The sequence below is a fragment of the Hyperolius riggenbachi genome, chromosome 1 (assembly GCF_040937935.1).
Source record: "Hyperolius riggenbachi isolate aHypRig1 chromosome 1, aHypRig1.pri, whole genome shotgun sequence".
In the NCBI taxonomy this organism is placed as follows: Eukaryota; Metazoa; Chordata; class Amphibia; order Anura; family Hyperoliidae; genus Hyperolius; species Hyperolius riggenbachi.
The window spans coordinates 72,433,534-72,455,385 of NC_090646.1; the positions used below are offsets into that span (position 1 = coordinate 72,433,534).

At 44.9% G+C, this 21,852-nt stretch overlaps 1 protein-coding gene across 7 annotated transcripts in view; it reads right to left on the reverse strand.

The window, feature by feature from the left end:
• Positions 1–11,143: 11,143 nt before the first annotated feature.
• The window catches only part of LOC137545445 (indolethylamine N-methyltransferase-like), a 52,672-nt gene continuing 41,963 nt past the window's right edge, over positions 11,144–21,852 (reverse strand). For 2 of the 7 annotated variants that reach the window (XR_011026040.1, XR_011026035.1), the window contains 3 exons: positions 15,200–15,408; positions 13,529–13,665; positions 11,144–11,896 (listed from right to left, as the gene is read on the reverse strand). Coding sequence is in view for 2 of the 7 variants with exons in the window: in XM_068266677.1 (XP_068122778.1) it covers positions 11,608–11,896; positions 15,200–15,408; positions 17,841–17,846 (504 nt within the window). In the remaining 5 variants the exon portion in view is untranslated. Of the gene's footprint in view, positions 11,897–13,528; positions 13,666–15,199; positions 15,409–17,705; positions 17,954–20,183; positions 20,504–21,852 lie in introns of those variants that run through there. The other 5 variants (XR_011026037.1, XR_011026036.1, XR_011026038.1 and 2 more) reach the window with 5 other exon arrangements.

A 21,852-nucleotide genomic window follows, 5' to 3' on the forward strand; every position in this document is an offset into this window, starting at 1 on the left:
AGTGTGGTTTAAATTATAAAACATATTTTTCTCATGAAATCTTTATGGTATGCGTGACTAGGTGTGTGACGAGGGCGTGATCGGGGGTGTGGCAGGGGCATGGCTTAAGTGTCCCTCTTTCTGATCTCAAAAAGTTGGGAGGTATGTAAACTCCAAGGGACCAGGAAAAGTGGTTCACATTATCAGAAGTTTACTTTATCAGAAATTGTCCAAGAAATGGCCCAGCATGCTCTGGTACATTCTCTGCTGCAAAGGAGTAACTCTGTCCTCACTTTGGAGTTACAGTACAATCAGTTGCACACTTGGTGGACTACAATGTTAAAGTACGGTGACCATACGCTTTACCCGGGACAGGTCCCGCCTTCGGGGGGCGCTGTCCCAGGCTGCATGAGGTCCCGGGAAACGTCCCGCTTTTAGCAGCGGGATGTCCCGGCCTAGGGACTCTGGCCACCGTATCTGTATGAACTGGCTGCGGCGTCTAAAATAAAGAGAATATATATATTTAGTAGAGAATATATATATTTACATAGAAAGAGGGACAAAGTCCTGAAAGTCCATGCCAGTTCATTGCCCGCAGCCCCGCTCCAGGCTGCATAGTCTCCGGCAGGCAGAGCAGGGCTTCAGGAAGATGGCTGCCGAAGCCCTGTACTGGAGACAATTTGTGTCTCCAGTACAGGGCTTCGGGCGTCATCCTGCCGTAGCCCTGCAATCTGCCTGTCAGTGCGGGAGACTGCAGGAGGAGGAAGATGGTCCCGGGAGCAGCGCGCCAGAGGCCGGCCAGGAGCGAGAAGAGACTTTTTTCAGGTGAGTAAATGCTTTTTTTTTCCAGGTGAAATGCTGCCCAAATTGAGTTTATTTTGTGCTGACATGTTTCTTACATTGCGTTTATTTTGTGCTGACATGTTTCTCACATTGCGCTTATTTTGTGCTGACATGTTTCTCACATTGCGCTTATTTTCTGCTGACATGTTTCTCACATTGCGTTTATTTTGTGCTGACATGTTTCTCACATTGCGTTTATTTTGTGCTGACGGTTCTCACATTGCGTTTATTTTGTGCTGACGTTTCTGACATTGCGTTTATTTTGTGCTGAAATGTTGCTCACATTGCGCTTATTTTGTGCTGACATGTTTCTCATATTACGCTTATTTTCTGCTGACATGTTTCTCACATTGCGTTTATTTTGTGCTGACATGTTTCTCACATTGCGTTTATTTTGTGCTGACGGTTCTCACATTGCGTTTATTTTGTGCTGACATGTTTCTCACATTGCGTTTATTTTGTGCTGACATGTTTCTTACATTGCGTTTATTTTGTGCTGACATGTTTCTCACATTGCGTTTATTTTGTGCTGACATGTTTCTCACATTGCGTTTATTTTGTGCTGACATGTTGCCCACATTGGGTTTATTTTGTGCTGACATGTTGCCCATTGCGTTTATTTTGTGCTGACATGTTGCCCACATTATGTTTATTTTCTGGTGTCTTGGGTAACTGTTGCTGCATTTATTATTTAATGTTCATAGTTGGCTGTTTGCTGCTTTGGGGTTACAGTATACTATTAAATAGCATCACACAGTTTCTGCACACCCATGATGCGAATCCTCCATGGCGTAAACACTGCTTTCTTATGCCTCGCTGCTACATCATTATGCGAGCTCCGCCCATACAATGTCATGGTCACGCCCATTTTTTGGCGAGGCGCTGCCCCCCCCCCCCCCCCCATTTTTCGGCGCGGCGCAGCCCCCCATTTTACAGGGAAGCGAAGAGAAGAGAACAGCTGACCATGGGTTTCACACTGCCATATGATGCATGCACCACCCACTTTTTACTATATCCAGAATCAGTGTCACATAGGGGCTAAAAACATGTTTACATAGGGGCTAAAAACATGTTTACTATAACAGAAGTTTTATTATATCCGGTTTTACTATACCAGGCGTTGCTCCCATAGACTTATAATGGAGATTGGCCGGGACCTGGAGAGGGAGATTACTATACCCCAATGTTTAGTATACCTGAGTTTATTGTAAGGAGATTATACTCTAATATGCATGCTCAGCGGGAACTTTAATTACCCCAAGTTTCTTCGCTGCCACATTTCCGAAGTTTTGAGAGTATAGAGGGAACCCCATTGAACTACTCCTAGCCATCAGTGCTGCTCAAATCCGATCCGGGAGAAATCCACGATGCGCTCCACGCACGTCACGTGATTACAAACACTTCCTCCTTCAACCCGGAAGGAGGAAGTGTTTGTAACCACGTGACGCCGGATTGGAGCGCATCGTGGGAGGCGCCGAGGGACGGACGAAGAAGACGTCAGACAGGTAAGATTGACACCTTCCCCCCCCGCACAGGTTTACTGGGAATTATCCGGATAGCAACTATCCGGATGTCTCCCAGATCGGATTTGAGCAGCACTGCTAGCCATAGACCCTGAACAAGCATGCAGATCAGAACTATGACTGGATTAGCTGCAGCTTGTTTCAGGCGGGTGATTCAGATATTACTGCAGCCATTGAATTAGCAGAACTGCCAGGCAACTAATATTGTGTAAAAGGAAATAGATGTTATTGCCAGCCACCATAACCATCTCAGTTCCGGTGTAATTTGAGGCTTGTTTCACACTGAGATGTTGTGTCGCTCTCCCTATTGCTCCTACGTTGCAGTGGGCATTAGTCTGTATGAGACTGGCAGTGCAACATTATGCAATGGAAGTACTCTGGATGACGCGGAGGCAACGCAGAATCTGTAGTGCTTTGCCGTGTGGTATGAGCGGTACCGCTCAGCACGCAATTGTAACAGGGTCAGTGGCACCGCAAACATCTGTATAGATTGTTGTGTTATTGGTGCGGTGTAGTGATGGGCGAACAGTGTTCGCCACTGTTCGGGTTCGCCCGGATTTTGGCCTGTTCGGGTTTGGTTCGGCACCCCCCGAACACCTCATGGTGTTCGGGAGGGTGCTTGGCCACGCTGCCCGAACCCGAATGTGCCTTCTTTGTTCGGCCGAACACAGCCGTGTCCGGCCGAACATAGCCCCCTATAGGGTCCCAGCATAAAGTTAGAGCATGAGCGGAAATGCCCCCCACCCCTCCCCGCTAAGCTCTCCCTTTTGCCGGTACCCTTATAACGTTAAATTTAAGCCCCCCAAAAGTACCTGAGGAGGAGGGCAGGAAGCGGGCAGCCGGAGATGCTAGGCGCTAGTACCATCTGGTACTTCCGCCCTCTCTTGACGCACTTCCTGTTTACATTTGAAGTCGCGTCAAGAGAGTGCAGAAGTACCGCGATGATGCGTACGAGGGTACGTGTCATCATGTAGATGACGCGTACCCTCGTTCGTGTCATCGCGGTACTTCTATAGGGGCCCCAAAGGGACATGTTCGGGTTGGGTTCGGGGTTCGGCCCGAACATGCCGAACATCGGGGGCATGTTCGGCCGAACCACCCCGAACCCGAACATCTGGATGTTCGCCCATCACTAGTGCGGTGTCCATGCGCCAATTGGTCAATATCCAGTGATGCACTTCCTGTCCAGCAGGGAACATATCACAGATGGGGAGGCGGGGCTAAACAAATCACCCTGGCATCGCACTGTGCTGTAGGGTGTTTGAAATAGGAAATGATGCAGTGCAATTTTCCTGTGGAGTGCTCTCATACTGCAGGAAAATAGCACCGCACCAAGGGCTTGATTCACTAAACCGTGATAACTCGAATATCACACCTTATCAAAGATATCACGCCTTATCAAAGTTAACACGCCTTATCAGAGTAGCATAGCGAGCGCTACAAACTTATGCCTGCTAATAGGCAATGGCACTCGTCCGGCCCTGAGCCCCTGCAGGTTCGTAACGCTAGCTTTTCTACTCTGATAAGGCGTGTGATATTTGAGTTATCACGGATTAGTTAATCAAGCCCAAAGTGGGTAATTAGACTAGAGGAAACCTGTTAGTTGAAAAAAAAAAAAAAGTTACCCACATACAGGGAAGCATCTGGATCGTTGGTGGTAGATATCTCTAGGTATGTGTGGAAGGGTTACCTTGCTTAAGGGGCCCATAAACCTGTGAAATCGCCGCGCACACCGCTGACAGAACGAACGATTTCCGTCCGAAATCTATCGTTCCCGTCGATCCATCCGTGCGGAAGATTTATCTCGATCGCCGGCGGGTCGGGAGTGTGTCGATAGCGGCGTTCGAATGCCCGACGACCGACGCAATTCAGCGGGTAAACATTACCTGTTCCGGCTGGCGCGAGTCCCCTGGTCCCCGCTGTCTTCTTTCCGCGCTGGGTTCCGGACCGGCTGCAGCTACACAGAACTTCCTGTCCCGGCAGGAAGTTTAAACAGTAGAGCGCCCTCTACTGTTTAAACTTCCCCTGTGGATAGGAAGTTCAGTAGCTGCAGGAACGGTCTGGAGCCCGGAGCGGAGAAGAAGGCAGCGCGGACCAGGGGACTCGCGCCAGCCGGAACAGGTAATGTATGCAGGGGGGGGGGGGGGGTAGCGGGGGGGGGGGCGTCAGCAGCAGCAGCTCCACAGATTGTGATCGGTTTCAGGCTGAAATCGATTCACAATCTGTTTGCAGTAAAGGTGACCATACAATCCCTCTCTGATCAGATTCGATCAGAGAGGGATCTATCTGTTGGTCGAATCTGATGGCAAATCGACCAGTGTATGGCCACCTTTAGAAGCACTGTTCATGACACCTCTCTCAGCTTGCTAGTAATTATAATTAAAATCTAATTGCAAGGTAGGACTGGGGCACTTGTCACAAACTGCACAGAGCAGGAAGAATTACAACTCTAGAGTATCAGCTGCACTAAAAGGGAAACTGGCACATACAGTATTGTGCTGGCGGTACAGTGCACTGTTATTATTATTTTGTATTTATGCAGCGCAAACATCTTCTGCGGGGCTTTACAAAGTTTGTATTCTTGCCACATACTGTGTCACACATGGGGCTTGATTCACAAAGCGGTGCAAACTGTTTAGCACGGGAGTGCTAAACAGTTAGCACGTGAAGTGCTTTCCGCGAACTTTTGCGCGCAAAAGTCCGCGATCGCGCAAATCGCGGCACTTTGCGCGTGCAAAAGTCCGCAAAAAGCACTTCACGTGCTAACTGTTTAGCACTCCCGTGCTAAACAGTTTGCACCGCTTTGTGAATCAAGCCCATGGGCTATCAATCTAATCTCTAATAGTCACATGTGTATTGTAGTCTAGGGCCAATTTAGGGGGAAGCCAATTAACTTATCTGTATGTTTTATGGGATGTGGGTGGAAACCATAGTGCCCAGAGGAAACTCATGCAGACACGGGGAGAACATACATAATAGTGCCCTGGCTGGGAACCACTGACCGAGTACTAAGAGTGCCATCCCCAACTCCACACACTGCTAAAGGTGTTGGCACTATATAAATAAATAATAATAGCATCTATCCTTTGTGTTTATAATTGGCCTCGATTCATAAACAGCAGTGTGATAAGAAAAATCTTGTCGGGAAAATACCGCACTCGGTATTTTCCCGGTCTGTGTGCTAATTCATAAAGATTTCCCTAGCTGCTGTTGGAGGTCGGTAAATTACCGCAGCCCCTTGAGCGGTAGAGTAGAGCAGTGTGGTGATTCTCTCTTTGACCTGCAGAAATGACTTGCACAGACGGCTCTCTGCAAAAATGACTCACTCAGATGACTTGCACAGACTTTCCCTGACTCGCACAGAGGGCTCTCTGCAAAAATGACTCACTCAGATGACTTGCACAGACTTTCCCTGACTCGCACAGAGGGCTCTCTGCAAAAATGACTCACTCAGATGACTTGCACAGACTTTCCCTGACTGCACAGACGGCTCTCTGCAGAAATGACTCACTCAGATGACTTAGACAGATGACTTGCACAGACTTTCCCTGACTGCACAGACGGCTCTCTGCAGAAATGACTCACTCAGATGACCTAGACAGATGACTTGCACAGACTTTCCCTGACTCGCACAGACGGCTCTCTGCAAAAAAGTGACTCACTCAGGCTCTCTGGCTCTCTGGCTCTCTCCACAGATGACTCAAACAGACTTCGGCTCTCTGCACTTTGCATTCATCAGAGCTGTCGGCAACTTGTTAATGCCTCACTAGAGGTGTCGGTAACTACCGCCAGGCTTACCGCTTGTTGCAGGCTTTATGAATTGGCATTTGCTGACAATTTACTGACATGTGTTGTCGGTAACTACAGCCAATTTATCTCCCTGGTCGGTAATGTCAGCTTCTCATGCGGTAACAGCCTTTATGAATTGACACTTTGCTAAGTGCTCGGTAAAGTCTGCTGTTTTCAGCATTACCGCATGAGGTAATGCTTTATGAATCGAGGCCATTGCCTGTATTTTATGTACCCCATGTTTGTTCTTACTCTCTACAGCACCACAGAATGGCCTCAATATTTTTTTGTTGGTAAAATACCTCATGAAGTATTTCCCTGTTTTTTGGGGAGGGGTGATTGCAATTCTGAAAGATTTTTCCGCCTGTCTGAAAATGTGTGTTAAAAAATTCAGTAAAATGTGTGGTATTTCGAAGGTAAATAATAATAATAGTCTTTAATTGTCCTACATAACTTAAAGAAAACCTGAACAGAAAATTAAAATAAACATACACAAGTCATACTTACCTCCCGTGTAGTCTACTCCTCAATCTCTTTCTCCTTTCCCGCGTCCTGTTTGTCCACTGTGATCAAGGGAATTCTCTGTCCTTCATTTTGAAAATGGCCATTACCCCATAACAGCTTTCTGGTCAGCACACTGTTAAACTGTAACATCACCCACTTGAGCCATAGGGAAACATAGCCATTACTTGGCACATCAGTTGTCCTCTCAGCTATAGCTGACAGCAACTGATAAATAACTGACAGCAACTGATATATTTCAGTTCTGACAAAATGTTGTCAGAACTGGAAGGGATCATTGTCAGAAGAAAATGGAGCGCTTCTAAGAGGAACTGATGGCAAGGTAACCATGTAATGTTCATTTGAAGTTACCTCATGTGTTTATTTTGAATAATTTTACACAGTACAGGTTCCCTTTAAGATAGTCTTTGGCAGATTTTTATTTTATTTTTTTGGGGGGGTCGGTCGGTTGACGTCATCGCGATCGTCGCCAAGGCGACGGGGGAAGCCAAGCAGGAAATCCCGTTCTGAATGGTATTTCCTGCTTGCGCAGATCGCAAGAGGCTATCGGAGTGGGGAGTGGGTGGAGGTGCCGCTGCTCAGCGGCTATCATGTAGCTAGCGCTAGGCTAGCTACATGATTTAAAAAAAAAAATTTTTTTAAAGTGCTGCGCCACCCCCTTGCCGACATAATTGGAACGGCAAGGGGGTTAAATTGATTTTAAATTATGTGCTAACATGTCCCCTATTTTTAATGAGTATTTCAATTTTTGGTAAAATACTGCACATTTTATAACTTAATTTACGCATGCTGTAAATTATGACTAAAATCTAGCAGAACAGCAAACTGCTTTTACCACATGTGGTAAAATACCACCTATGTGATAAAACGGATGGTAAGCCTACCAGAATTGAAGCCAATATGTTGTCGTTTAAAAAAAAAAAAATCAATAATAATATGTACTGTATCCACCACAGAATATGTTGGCGCTTTATAAATCATTAATAATATGTACTTTATCTTTCTCAAGTCTTTCACCTGACAGTCTCTGATATGGTCACTAGATGTCAGCAAAGTTCTGCTCTACATACCGTACATCAGTTACCATGTCGCAGAGGAAAAAAATCCCAGTGGTATAGTGTGTTTGTGAAAGCTTTGTGCATTTTTATTATTTCGCAAAGGAGGATGATGATGGTTTAATTAATAGAACCCTCTTTTTATAAAAAAATCTGTGTACAAGCTAGAAAGGTACACAAGGTAACATCACAGAAACAAACACCCTGAAGTTCTTAAACTGACACGACTGTATTAACTGTAATATAAACGTTGTCACTATTTGACTTGCAAACCGCATACTGGTTCCAGGACATTTACCTTACCATAGTGTTGAAAAAGTGCTCCACAAATTAGTATGCAGCAGGATGGAAGTGTGACTTCAGCAGCCGCAATCGGATGGGCTGAAATGAGGCCCTAGATAAGTACCTATTTTTGGGCCCACCCTTGCTGGCCATCTGTTTTTTGTTTTTTTTGTTTTTATTGTATCCCCGTCGCTGGGAGTGCTCTGCGCTTGTGCAGTTGAATCCCCACAGAACTGCACTAGTGCAGAGCACCTTTGGCGACGGGGACACGATTGCGAGAGGCGTGCCCACACATGCGCAGAAGAACCCGACCTGGCTGCTACCGTCTTTCCCCTAAATTAAGACATCCTCCGAAAATAAGACAGGTTTTATATTTCAAGCATGCTTGAAATATAAGACATTCCCCGAAAATAAGACCCCCCCCCCCCGCCGTGATGCCACACCACCACTGCTGCTAATTTACCTCCCTGCTGCTGGCCCCCCTCCTCCAGCAAATCTGATCCCCATCCGGCATACGCTGTGCATAATGTAGATCTCAGATCACCGGGGAAAGGCAGCTAAAGTTGTATAGTAACAGTGCTGACGGATACAGGAAGTAAACAGAGATCAATTCCTGTATACGGCGGCGATGATACTGTACAAGTTTATCTGCTCTTACCCGCTGATCTGATATTTGAATTATGCGCAGCGAAAACGGAGGGGGATCCTACTTTATGGAGGAGGGGGCCAGCAACAAAGGAGGTACATTGACAGGGGCAGCAGCGCAACAGTCTGGATTGTCCTGGATGTGTATGGTAAGTGGAGTCAGCTGAATCCCATGTATTCGCATGGAGAGGTGTTAGTGTCTGCAGCAGGAGAGGGGGGAATATGCCTATATACACTGGCTACATAGGGGTTTTTTGGCTATATACTGAGGGGTGGGAGGGTGTGTGGGTATACACTAGGTGTTTCTGGCTATATACTGGGGAGATCTAGCTAAATACTAAAGGGGGATCTGCCTACCACCACAAAATATAAGACCTCCCCAAAAATAAGCCCTAGGACATATTTTTAAGGAAAAATTAATATAAGACAGTGTCTTATTTTCGGGGAAACACGGTAGTCGTGATCTATCGGAGGGGAGAACCATGGCATAGGACCTAACAGACTTCTAGGGGCTGGATGAAGCCCCAAGTGTGTACATCTTTTTTTTTTCTTCTTCTTCTTCTTAAATCACCGGATGTATCCTTTAATGGTCAGACTCCTTTAGGAGAGAGAAACTTGTAAAGATGTTGCACTGTTGCTTTGAGCATCTTTGTGTAGTAGGCTGATGTAAATCTGTTGACCACAAATGCAAATTGTACACAAGGAATGCTCAGTACACCTTCTGCAGGTTTAAATACTGAGTGCAGAGGACTGCAGAATATAACTGATTAGCAGCTATCATTTCCCAAAACAGAGAGATGGCTCATCCCATTTATCTGCTGTCTGTAATCATCTTCTGTGTTCAAGGTAATAAGTTACTGGGGAATAGAGGGATCACTAATATAGTACATTGGAAGTTGCTGTAATTAATTATTATTATTATTATTATTATTACAGGAAGCTCTGGACAGATCTCTATGACTCAGACACCAGAATATGTCTCAGTATCCTTGGGGGATAGTTTGGTCTTGACATGTAAGGCAAGCAGCGATGTGTACAGCAATGTGGATTGGTACTACCAGACAGAACAGAACCCTCCAAAGCTTCTTATCTACACTACAAGCAATCGGCCTGCTGGGATCTCCGATCGGATCGCCGGATCAGGATCGGGGACTTCTTATACTTTGACAGTCGGAGGAATGAGAGAGGAAGATGCTGGATATTATCACTGTATGCAGAGGCAATCCTTTCCACTCACACAGTGATACAGAGCTCGGCAAAATCCCCTTCCTCTATCACTCACAATACAGTGCTGATGACTGTTAATGGATACCAGATGCAAATAAAGCTACAGAAACAGGGAGGGAAGCAGGCACATACTGTTACCTATCCTGATGCCTACTGCTCCTTTTCTGCTTTCTGCCCTCGCGTTCTACCTAAATGCCCCTCCGGCAGCCTCTTTCGCATCGCCGGAGTCGGGCACTACTGTGCAGGCACTGGCCGAGCAGCGCGCATCCTGGGAGCGCTCTGCGCATGCATATGATGTCACTACGTCATGCGCATGACCTCATATGCATGTGCAGTGCGCTCCCGGGCACGCGCTGTAGGACACATGCAGTCAGGCCACCATTTCTCTAGCTTTATTCGTATCTGGTATCCTTTAACCTTTTTTTTATTTAAAGAACCAAGTATTTACAGCAATTGTTCAATTTTTCTTTTCAAAACACACTTTGCATTTTTAATGTTTATTTTTATGCAATCAAAACTATACCTGGTGCAGCATTGTATTGGCGCTTGCCTTCCCACTGCAGACTTGCAGTTGCTGTTTATATCCTCCTCTCCCCCTCCCCCACTTCACCTTGAACCCAGCCTCATGTCTGAGATGGGTAGAAGTGGTAAAGGTCCGTACCCACTAGGTGATATTCACAATGATTTTTCCGCCAACCGTCAATGTTTTGAGTGACGAGCAATAGTTTCCACAATCTTGCGACATAGGCACAGGCATACGATCACGTGAATGACGCACAGTAATAATTTAAAGCAGAAGAATTAGCCATACTATGCCAGGGAAAAAAAACACATATAAGTAGATAAATACTTGATCTACTTACATAACACATGTATTGTATTGTCCACACTTTTATTTCAGTGAATTTTTTATAGTTAATTAAGAGAATTCTGTTCCTGGTGGGAACCATGTCTTTTGCCCACAGTTTGAGGCTAAATACTGATGTAATTTCTGCCCTTTACTTTTTTTTTCTTTTCTCCTCCAATCGTTGAGTCACCTCCGCCTTGCTTGTAAACACAAGTGAGCAGGGGATCGTGTTTCAGATACGCAGCTAGGCAGGGAAATACATGGAAGAGGAGGAATATATTATAGATAAAAAGAACCCCCAGCATGCAACTGTTTGGCACTGACTACAAAAGGGCCAGTGCTCCTTAAGTATGTGATCACTCCAAACCATAACAGCAGAAAAAGTTTTGATGCAGGATTAGCATTTTTATCACTTAATACACTCAGACCAGTTGCTGTTGAAATTTTATTTTTATGCTGACAATACCGCTTTAAGATACCCGACGACTCCGCACAAAGTACCGCGATTGCTTGACTTCCTGTTCACGTCTGTTGTGTGCTGTCGTGTGATGTTGCGTTTACACGCCGGTTGTCTGGTTTTTTTTTTCATGTCTGCCAGTAGTAAAGATGATGACGTGCAGGATTGTTGTGGATCAAACTATATGGACAAACTACAATGCGAATATCAATCATTTCTTGATCTCTCTTCTATTTTTTAACTTCTCACTTTGTAATTTATGGATTTATTTTTTCCCCCCTTTTTGCTACAGTTCCTCTTTAACTTTCCACCGTTTTCTGAGCCACTACAAAGACAAGCTTCTCATGGTCCAGGAGCTCAGTTGGAGTAACCCGGTCCAGGTTCTCATAGTGTAACACGGTGAATCCTGCATCAGTTAGAATCTTCTTCAGAAAGTCATTAGTGTAGGCACAGAGATGGTATTTCTCCCCCAACTTTAAAAAAGGTTGAATTGATGTTTCCATAGATCAGGAGGTATCCTCCCTGTTTTATGTAGGAGGCCATTGTCCTCAGGTTTTTGCAGAAGGCCTCCTCGTCAATGCTCATGAATTCAAGCCCCCATATACTGAACAAACAATCAGCTTTAGGTAAAACTGCCAAATCTGGGGAGATTTCTTTGGTGAAGTCGCATCGAATCATGTGCTTCAGTTGACTTCTCAACCTCTCTTCTCTTTCTTGCCAGCCTTCACTGTAAAATGAAAGCAAATAAAAATCAAAAACTTAAAGGACATCTGAAGTGAGAGGCATATGGAGGCTGTAATATTTATTTCATTTTAAACAATACCAGTTGTCTGGCTGTCCTGCTGATTATTCTGGCATCAGCAGTGTCTGAATCATACAACAATCAAATAAGCATACAGCCAACCTTGTCAGATTTTTGTTAGAGGTTTGTAAATGGGGTGTATCCTTGGGCGGCTGCTCCGTATCCCCCCACCCCAGGCCCGTCTCTTTCATTGAGGCAAAGGTACAATTGCCCTAGGGTTCTGGCGGCCACTCCAGGGACCCCCGCGGCGCTGGACCCACTCATGTGGTCTCCTGCTGACTGCTCCCTTGGCCCCCAATCCCGTTGTTTGTAGCTGAGCCTGAGCTGCCTTGTAACATCTCACCTGCTCCGTTCCGATCTCTGCCTTCAGCCACGCTGCCTTCTTCTTCTGTATGCCCGGCACATGTTATTTACACATAACAAGCGCCGAAAGAGGAAGACTCAGGCAGCGTGGTTGAAGACAGAGATTGGAACGGAGTAGCTGCTGGGACAGGTGAGCTGTTACAAGGCAGCTCAGGCTCAGCTACAAACATGCAGGGCCAAGGGAGCAGTCAGCAGGATTAGAAGAAAAAAGTAGCAAAGTTACTGTGCTGAAATGACAGATAATATATTAACATGTATAGAAAAAAAATACATTTGTATACACGCTAATACATTATCTGTCATTTTACCGAAGTAACTTTGCTATTGTTTTTTTTCTTCTAACTTTAACATCGATTTTCTCAAAAACTATAAGGTCTTTTTGAATGTTTTTCTCCTCTTGTACCCACTGTCCCCCTTCACATACCCTGAAAATGTAGTGTTTCTAGCACGTAAGAGGGCTGTGCTATTAACCACTAAATTCGGCGGCCAGGGAAACATTTCCTACACTCTGAACAAGAACTTTAAAATCTGTTTTCTAAAAAACTATAAAGTCTTTTTGAATTTTTTCCCTCTTGTACCCACTGCCCTCTTCCAAATACCCTGCAAATTTGGTGTTTCTAGCATGTAGGAGGGCTTTGGTATTAACCGCTAAAGTTGGCAGCCAATGAAACATTTCCCATACTCTTCCCGAGAATTTTAAAATCAATTTTCTCAAAAACTATAAAGTCTTTTTGATAAAAGTTTTCCTCTTTTAACCACTGTCCTCCTCCAGCACTGCTGCAAACAGCTGGTTCGCGAACATTTACCGAAAGTTTGATGTTCGCTACATCACTACTGGCGGGTGGTGTTGTGCGTTCTTGACCACTGCAATGCATGCTGGAAGATGTAGTCCTTTGATGGGATCAACCCGTTCCTTGGATTCTTTTATTGGTACTTGGATTTTTCTATTGACAGACTTTAGACTTTAGACTGATTCCATTTCTACACTGGAGAGGCTTCATTCAAGTACAGTAATATATCCCTCTCTCCCTCTCTCTCTCTCTGCAGTGGAATAACAGCTTTTCCAGCTGATTAGATCCAGAGGTGTTCAGCAATGCCGTATTCCCTTCCCCCCCTCCCCCTCGTTAATAAGAAATACATAATGCTCAGTTAAAGTAAACCTGTGATGGCAAAAGAAAAATATTTTATACTCACCTGGGGCTTCCGCCAGCCACTTCAGAACCGATGCGTCCCTCGCCATCCTCCCGAGTGTCTCTGTTCAGCCACAATCAGCCCTGGTATTTTGGCTTAGTCGCACCTTTTGGCTCTTCTCTGCATGGGCGGTCATCATACTATGTATAAACAGCAATTCAATTTTATAAAACCTTAAACAATTAAAGGACCACTATTATGAAAAATGTAAGATATATGTAATAATAATAAAAACACATACAAATAAGAAGTATGTTTCTTCCAGAGTAAAATGAGCCATAAATTACTTTTCTCCTATGTTGCTATCACTTTTGAGTATATTAAAAAAAAAAAAAAAAAAACCTGGAAGGGATCTATACAAAGATGCTAGCGCTAGTGTTGGGCGAACACCTGGATGTTCGGGTTCGGGTCCGTTCGCCGAACATGTACCAGATGTTCGGCATGTTCGGCCCGAACCCCGAACTCCCCGAACATCCCGCTTTTGGGGGCCCTATGGGGTCGCAGGCATAAGGGGGGAGCATGCCCCGGTCGCGGGGGGGGTCGGAAATTCCCCCCACCCCCTCCACTAGCGCTCCCCCCTCTGCCCGCTTCCCCATAAAAAAGTTTGATGAAAGTACCGGTGGCTGGCCTAGCAGTAGAGTGAGTGAGGAGGAGGAGTCCGGAGAGTGACGCGTTGAGGCCGGGCAGCGGGCGGTTCAGCGTTGTACCCTTGTGGTACTTCCGCCCTTTCTCTGACCTCATGTCCTCTACGTGATGACGCATACGAGGGTACGCGTGACGCGTACCCTCGTATGCAGAGGACGTGAGGTCAGAGAAAGGGCGGAAGTACCACAAGGGTACTACCGCTGAACCGCCTGCTGCCCGGCCTCAACGCGTCACTCTCCGGACTCCTCCTCCTCACTCACTCTACTGCCAGGCCAGCCACCGGTACTTTCATCAAACTTTTTTATGGGGAAGCGGGCAGAGGGGGGAGCGCTAGCGGAGGGGGTGGGGGGAATTTCCGACCCCCCCCCCCCCCCCCGCGACCGGGGCATGCTCCCCCCTTATGCCTGCGACCCCATAGGGGGGCAGTATTCGGCCGAACAGGGCCCTGTTCGGCCGAACGGGCCCTGTTCGGCCTGTTCAGCTGGGCATTGAGCTGTTCGGGCGAACCCGAACTAAAAAGGCCGAACACCATGAGGTGTTCGGCCGAACTCGAACATCACCCGAACAGGGTGATGTTCTGCAGAACCCGAACAGTGGCGAACACTGTTCGCCCAACACTAGCTAGCGCCCCCCCTTTCCACACACAGACACATACACATGCATACCTCTTTGCAAACTATTTTAGCAGTTGGACTGAGCAACTGCCATTCACTAAGTGCTTTTTAAATTTAAAAAAAAAAAACTGAGGAGTCAGACTTCTACTACTGTTAGTGACAGCAACATAATAGAAGTAGTTTATAGCTCATTTTACTCTGGAAGCAATGTACTTTTTAGTTGTATGTGTTGACATATTTTTTAAATGGAAAAATGTGGTCTTTTAATTCAGAAATTATTGTTTGAACTGGTTGAGGCCTACACGGAATGCTGCCAAAATACCACTTTGATAAGTCTAATGTGACATCAAATAAAACCTATTATTTGTAAAGTCTTCATAGAACGTGGAACAATAAAGCACATTTGATACATTACCTGCTTCCTGTTATCTCCTTCATAATCCTGGAGGTGTGAGTCCAGTCATGGGCATCGGGTTCCTTGTTGAGCCATTTCTTCATTTCTGTCATGCAAGGATCACTGAACTCTACAATAGAAATGTTGTCCACGAAATCACAGATTGCCAGAAGATGATTGAGGATTGGGCCGAGGCTGACGTCGATCACATTTTTTTCCTTTTGCAATACCTACAAAGGAGAACATTTTGGGGATTTTGTCACACCAACAAATGCATTAATTTGCTATCTTTCAGTAGCCGCATAGCAGTCTATGTGTATATGTAGCAAGCACTGTGATTACAGCGCAGGAGATTTGGGTGCAGCCGGCTCCACCGTAGGCCGTAATAGGAATTATAGCTGTAGCGGCGCACATTGAGTACCTTTGGCGCCGTCAGAAGATGGAGCTGAAGTTACTTTTCAAAACACTGTAATTCAGCCTCCAGCAATAGATATCCACGTGGACCTGGAGGGGGAATAGTATTTAACGGCACAGGGATCTTGTGCAGCAGCAGGATAAGCCATATTGGCTGTATCCTGTGGCCAGGTCTCCCAGGGCCGATTCATACGTATGCTATATGTAGTTGGTAGCAGAGTCCACTAAATCCTTTCTTGCTTAAAGTCAACCCTAGACATGCTGGTACTTTATACAGCTCACACAAAAAAAGATAGTATAGAACATGTAAGCAGCAGAGAGAAATAGTAGTGTATCCTAAACCAGGCCCGCATCTGCATGACTACCAGCTGTGGTGTGCAGAGCCTCTTATAGGCAGACCACACCCCTTGCATTCAAAACAGGTGCTACAACTTTACATTAATGGAGGGTGTTAGTGTTATGCTTCCCATTCACAACATGTAACATCGCATGCAGTGCATAAGAATTGCAAGAATTGCAGGTTTGTGACGTTTGTCACTATTGTGGAAATGCACGAAGACTCAAACCATAGAAAAAGGTAGTGTGATGCACTCCTCTTGTTGTAAATATAGGATGTGCCTAGGCTTTGTCCAGCAGTACTCCATCATGGAGTATATATTGGCTGTATATACTCCATGATGACTATATAAATGTGATTGTTCAGATACACATTGTATTTAACACACAGTAAGAGCTTGATAAAGAGGTTTTTCCTCGAAACGTTGCATTGTCTGCTGTGATGGATTCAAAATAAAAGAGCATGAGAAATACTTCGGATGGTGCCGGCTGATTTCCTTCAACTACCAAGACTCAAACCAGGAATAAGGAAAATAACAAAGGTTTATTGCAATTGTAAACATAGATTAAGCAAGTGGCATCAAAGCGCACATTGACTTCATGCACAGAAAACAATGCAAATAAACCAGGCAATCAAAATAAGGAATAATGCAACTGCAAATGAAACCATAGCCTTAAAGTGAACCTCCGGACTAAAAATCTACTCAGCAGAACTGAAAAGGCTTGGTGTTTCTTTAACAGTTTCACAGCATCAGCACTTTGTTTTTCTTACCAAAGCATCATTTTTAGCTGCATTTTTAGCTAAGCTCCACCCATCAAAGAAAACTGCCCGGGCTTTTTTCCCTGATGCTGTGCAAATCATATTGGGATTTTCTATGTTGTTATTCACTTTGCCTACTGGGACAGCACACAGGACAGTTGGAACTGTGTCTCATGCTACCTGTCACCTCCTTTCAACCAAAAAAATGCCTGCCCTCATGAAATCAAACATTTGCCTGCTCTTTTAAAACAGGGTGGGTAAGAGATTATATTACTTATCTATTTTAATGAACATAACTAATGTAACTTAATGACAGTATGTTTGTTTAGGCTGAAGTTCCTCTTTAACCATATATTCAGTGTGCACACTTAACCCTGGAACCTGGTTAATACACACACACACACACACACTGCAACTAAACCAGATATTGACAAGCAACAGGCAGTCATACAAGCAAGGTCAAAACCAGAGAGTCGCACAGTAATATAATTGCTAGGCAAAGGATTAGTCAATGAATAGCAAAGGTCAGGTAGCAAGGATGCAGGGAACAGGAGCAAGGCAGGGAGGACTAGATTGCAGGAATCGGGACCAGGTAACTGGCTTGAAGAGCTAGTAATGAGCTGGTCTGCTGGAGCTGATTATATAGTGTGCTGTGAGGTCAGATGACAATATCCAGGTGATCTCAGACCTGCCCTCATCAGCAGTCTGCAATGGAATAGTTCCTGAAGGAGAGACCTCTGCTGGTGGGCAGAGAGCAATTCAGGCTGCATAACTCCCGAAGAGAGCGAGGACATCTGCTGGTGAGACAGAGGAAGTTCATCCAAATAGTTCATGATGTTATCAGCAGATGCAGATCGTGACAGTTAGCTTCCAAAACAATTGGTATGCAAAATATTTTGTACTAGACCCTTCCACCATGTTGAGGTCATCCGATTGAAAGGGATCTCAACCGCTAATTAAAACAACATGTAAGCAAATGTATAACCTGGGAGCAGCTAGCCATACAGTATAACTTACATTTTAGAAGACAGCTGAGAGAGAAGGCAGCGCATCCTAAACCAGGCCTACCAGCTGGTAGTCATTCAGATGTGGCCTGGTTTAGGATGTGTTGCCATCTCTCTCTGCTGGGCTGTCGAGTTCTATCCACTATACCAGCATTCTACATGAACTGTGGCACTTGCTGCCATACTCCCCAGACCCAGAGTTGGAAGCACAGAAGATTTTACAGTGGCGTTCAGAGGCAGAGTCAATACTACTGATAGTTCAGAGCAAGGGGAATCGCTTAAATGATTTTTAAATCATTTAACAATATAGCAGTTAAGAAGTAGATGATGTGAGTGGTAACTGCTTGTCAGGTCTGTTATGACCTTTTGAGGACAGGGTGGGTCCCAATTTTCTAGCCAGACACAGAAAGGCGGGGACTAAGTCAGAGGCATAGCAGAAAATTTGGACGCATGTGGCTACTGGACAATTTGGTCGCCGCTATTGAGTATAATGTTAAAGTGGACCTGAACTCTTGCATAGGACAGAAGGAAAATGTACAGAAATGCACCATGTATGTATGTAGAGAGTTTAGCCTTTCTAATTCCCCCTCATCTGTGACTAAGCACAAGCTATAATTTGATCCCTTGGTTGTGTCAGCTGACTACCATGGCGGAGAGCTAATAGGTAAACACAGAGTGTTAACAATATTTCTGCTTCCATGAAAGTAGGAAGTAGACAAACTGCAGATTTATTACAGGATTTGTATCAGCTGTAACAAATAAATGTTTTAATTTAAAGGGGCACTATGTCGAAAAAATTTAAAATATGCACAAACATAGACAAATAAGAAGTACGCTTTTTCCAGAGTAAAATGAGCCATAAATTACTTTTCTCCTATGTTGCTGTCGCTTAGGGCCCTTTCCACTAGCAATCGCTAGCGTTCACGCTATATGCTAGCGATTGCGATTCAGCAAAGTGAACAAATTTTCCCGGCGTTTGCGATCGCGATTTTGCTATGCACTGGACTGCATAGCAAAATCGCGGCAAAAATCGTTCCGCGGAGCGATCACGTTTGAGTAAAAAAACGAATCGCGGTAGTGGAAATTACCTACCGCGATTCCTATGTTAAAAAGCAAACCGTAGCGATTTAAAAATCACTAGCAGTTTGCGATTCAGCATCGCAATCGCTGCTAGTGGAAAAGGGCCCTTACAGTAGGTAGTAGAAATCTGACAGAAGCGACAGGTTTTGGACTAGTCTATCTCTTCATAGGGGATTCTCAGCAAGGCTTTTATTCTTTATAAAGATATTCCCTAAAAAGGATTTAAACAATGATGCTGGCCGGCTTCCCTGCTCGCTATGCAGTTTTTTGGTAGTTGGACAGAGCAACTGCCATTCACTAAGTGCTTTTGAAAATAAATAAATCTCTGAGAATCCCCCATGAAGAAATGGACTAGTCCAAAACCTATCACTGCTGTCAGATTTCTACTACCTACTGTATGGCTCGGTTCACATTAGGCTGTTTTCAGCCTACGTTCCGCTCCAATGAGCGGAACGCAGCAGCCGCAGCAATGCTTTCCCTATGGGAAAGTTCACATTGCTACGCTCCGCTCAGTTCCGTTCCCTGTGTTCCGCTCATCGGAGTGGACATTCCCGACATGTCAGGACCTTGCGTTCCCGCTCCGCTCACGGAGCAGAACGCAAGCGTATGGGCGGATGCGTCCTAATGTGAACCCGGCCTAAGTGACAACAACAGTAATTTATGGCTTATTTTACTCTGGAAAAAACATACTTGTTGCTTATCTTTTAGAGTAGAGAGGAAGTTCTGAGTTCAGGTAGAGGGAGGGCTCATGTGAGGATAGGGTTCGGTAAAGTGTTCATTATCAGTGGATTTTGCAGCAGTGAGGGGAATTGGTTAGAGCTAGACATTGGTAGAGAGAGGGCTCATGTGAGAACAGTGTTAGGTTAAAATGACTGATATCTTACTATCAAAATTAGCCGCTAACTATAGTGGAATATCAGTAATTTTACCAATATTCCACTGGTGGCTTTCCCCTACCCCCAAATTACCATTTGCGTGTTGTCCAGTATTAGTCATAGAGGGAATCCAGAGCCATAACAACAAAAGTTGTTTAGGTGATACCTTTATTGACTAACTGTAGAAGATTTCTTTGAAAGCTTTCCAAACTTTAGGTTTCTTCTTCAGGCATGTTTCAGAACTGGATCTTGAACCATACCATACCTACTGGTTCTGAAACAGTTCTGTATCACACCCGAAGAAGAAACTTTAAGTTTCGAAAGCTTGCAGAGAAACCTGTTACAGTTAGCTATTAAAGGTATCACCTAAACAACTTTTGTTGTTATGTCTCCAAATTACTGTGGCACCCTTTTTAAATAATAAATATATGCATGCAAAAAGCACAATTGTGATTTTATAAGCATGCCACTTCATATAAATAAATGAATACTTATATACAGGAACAACAGACACAAGTTTTTATAAAAGAGCATACCTGAATCAAATGCTTTGTGAAAACAGTTCATCATTAGTCTGGTGGACTCATGGTAAAGCAGTTCTGGAGTGTCTGAAGAAAAGTAAGTGTTTAGCAGAGCTTTGGGATTAAACTCATGGATGTGATAAAACTTTTTCATGCTGGGATCCATTGTCTGTTCTGTTCATAGGCTAACATCTGTGTCTTACACTGGTCTTTTATATATAGGGAGTAGCCCAGATTTAGTATCCCTGATGAAATGTGAAAGGTTACAGTAAAGGTCACAGCTGTGTGCTGGGATCTGGTTTCCATCTATGCATTTATCAAGTCACTCCGCCAACCTACTGTACATGTTCTGATTCAACAATAATATTGATTAAAGGGAAGGTATTGGGTAAAAGTATGATATCAAGGTCATGCAAAATATCTTCCAGATATCGATTTTTATTTTTTTCACCCTGAATCATTACATGTACAGACAAATTTGCCACAAAAATCTATTAGTCGAAACTAACTATTGTATAACTAAACCAAAATGGTATGATCAGCCTTAGGGCTTGTTTCCATATAGCGCGCTTTTAGGCGCGCTTATGGAAACGCAATCGCAGGGACAGCAGGGACATAGACTGCGCTGTCTGCCTTTTCCATTCATGCACAGCAATTCAGTGCTGAATTGCAGCGCATGGTTTGCTGCATTTCGGAGCGATTCAGCCCGCCATCCCATTCATTATAATAAATGGGAATTGCAAGCTCCACCCCCCCTACCCCCCCGCCGGGAGTGATGTGCAGCAGAGAGCCACAGGGGTCTACACTGCATGGAAGCTAGCCCTTATTTAAACTGATCCTAACAACACTGGAGTAGAATTGAGTGAATACAATGGGGATGGGGGGGTGGGGAGGATAAGGGGGCCAGTCCTGTCTGTGGCAAGTGCAGAGCAGAGTGGAGAGGAGCTGCATACATTACCTTCATTTTGTGGTGCAACATTTCCTCACTCCTCTCTTCTTCGCTAAAGCCACTATATAGTCCCTGCTGCTCCCGTGACGTGCACAGACAGACAGGATCCACAGGGAGATAGTGCAGCTGCTACAAAGTGAAAATATGTCACACCGCTAGATGAAGGTTATGCATGACACTCCTCTTTGCACTTGCAACCGATGTGACTGCATCCTATTTACAGGCTTGATGTAAGGCCCATTAAATTTCAATGTGTGTGTGTGTGTGTGTGTATGTATGGGGGGTCGGGGGGGGGGGGGGGGGCTGGAAGAACTTTGCAGGAGGTCTGCCTAGTTCAAGTTAAGCCCCTCATTTGAGCTAGTGACAATCCTGCAAAACATTTTGATTCCTTGTAAAGATCAGTTTGAATGTTTTTTTATCAACAATTTTACCTCGTATACACTTTGATTAGACAGCTTGTCTGCTGCTCACTCTTCAAATTGAGTTGACTATTGTGTGGCTACCTTTAGATGCTTTTAGATTCCGAGACTATGGTAGACTATGATAGAGACTATAGTAGGAATTAGATTGTGAACCCCTCTAGTGAGGAACAGTAAGTGACATAACTATGCACTCTGTAACGAACACGGTAAATCCAGCGCTGGACACTTGGGCGCAGCAGCGCAGGAGACTTGGGCGCAGCCGGTGCCACCATAGGCCGTAATAGGAACTACGCAGGGGCGGCGCCAGGGGGGT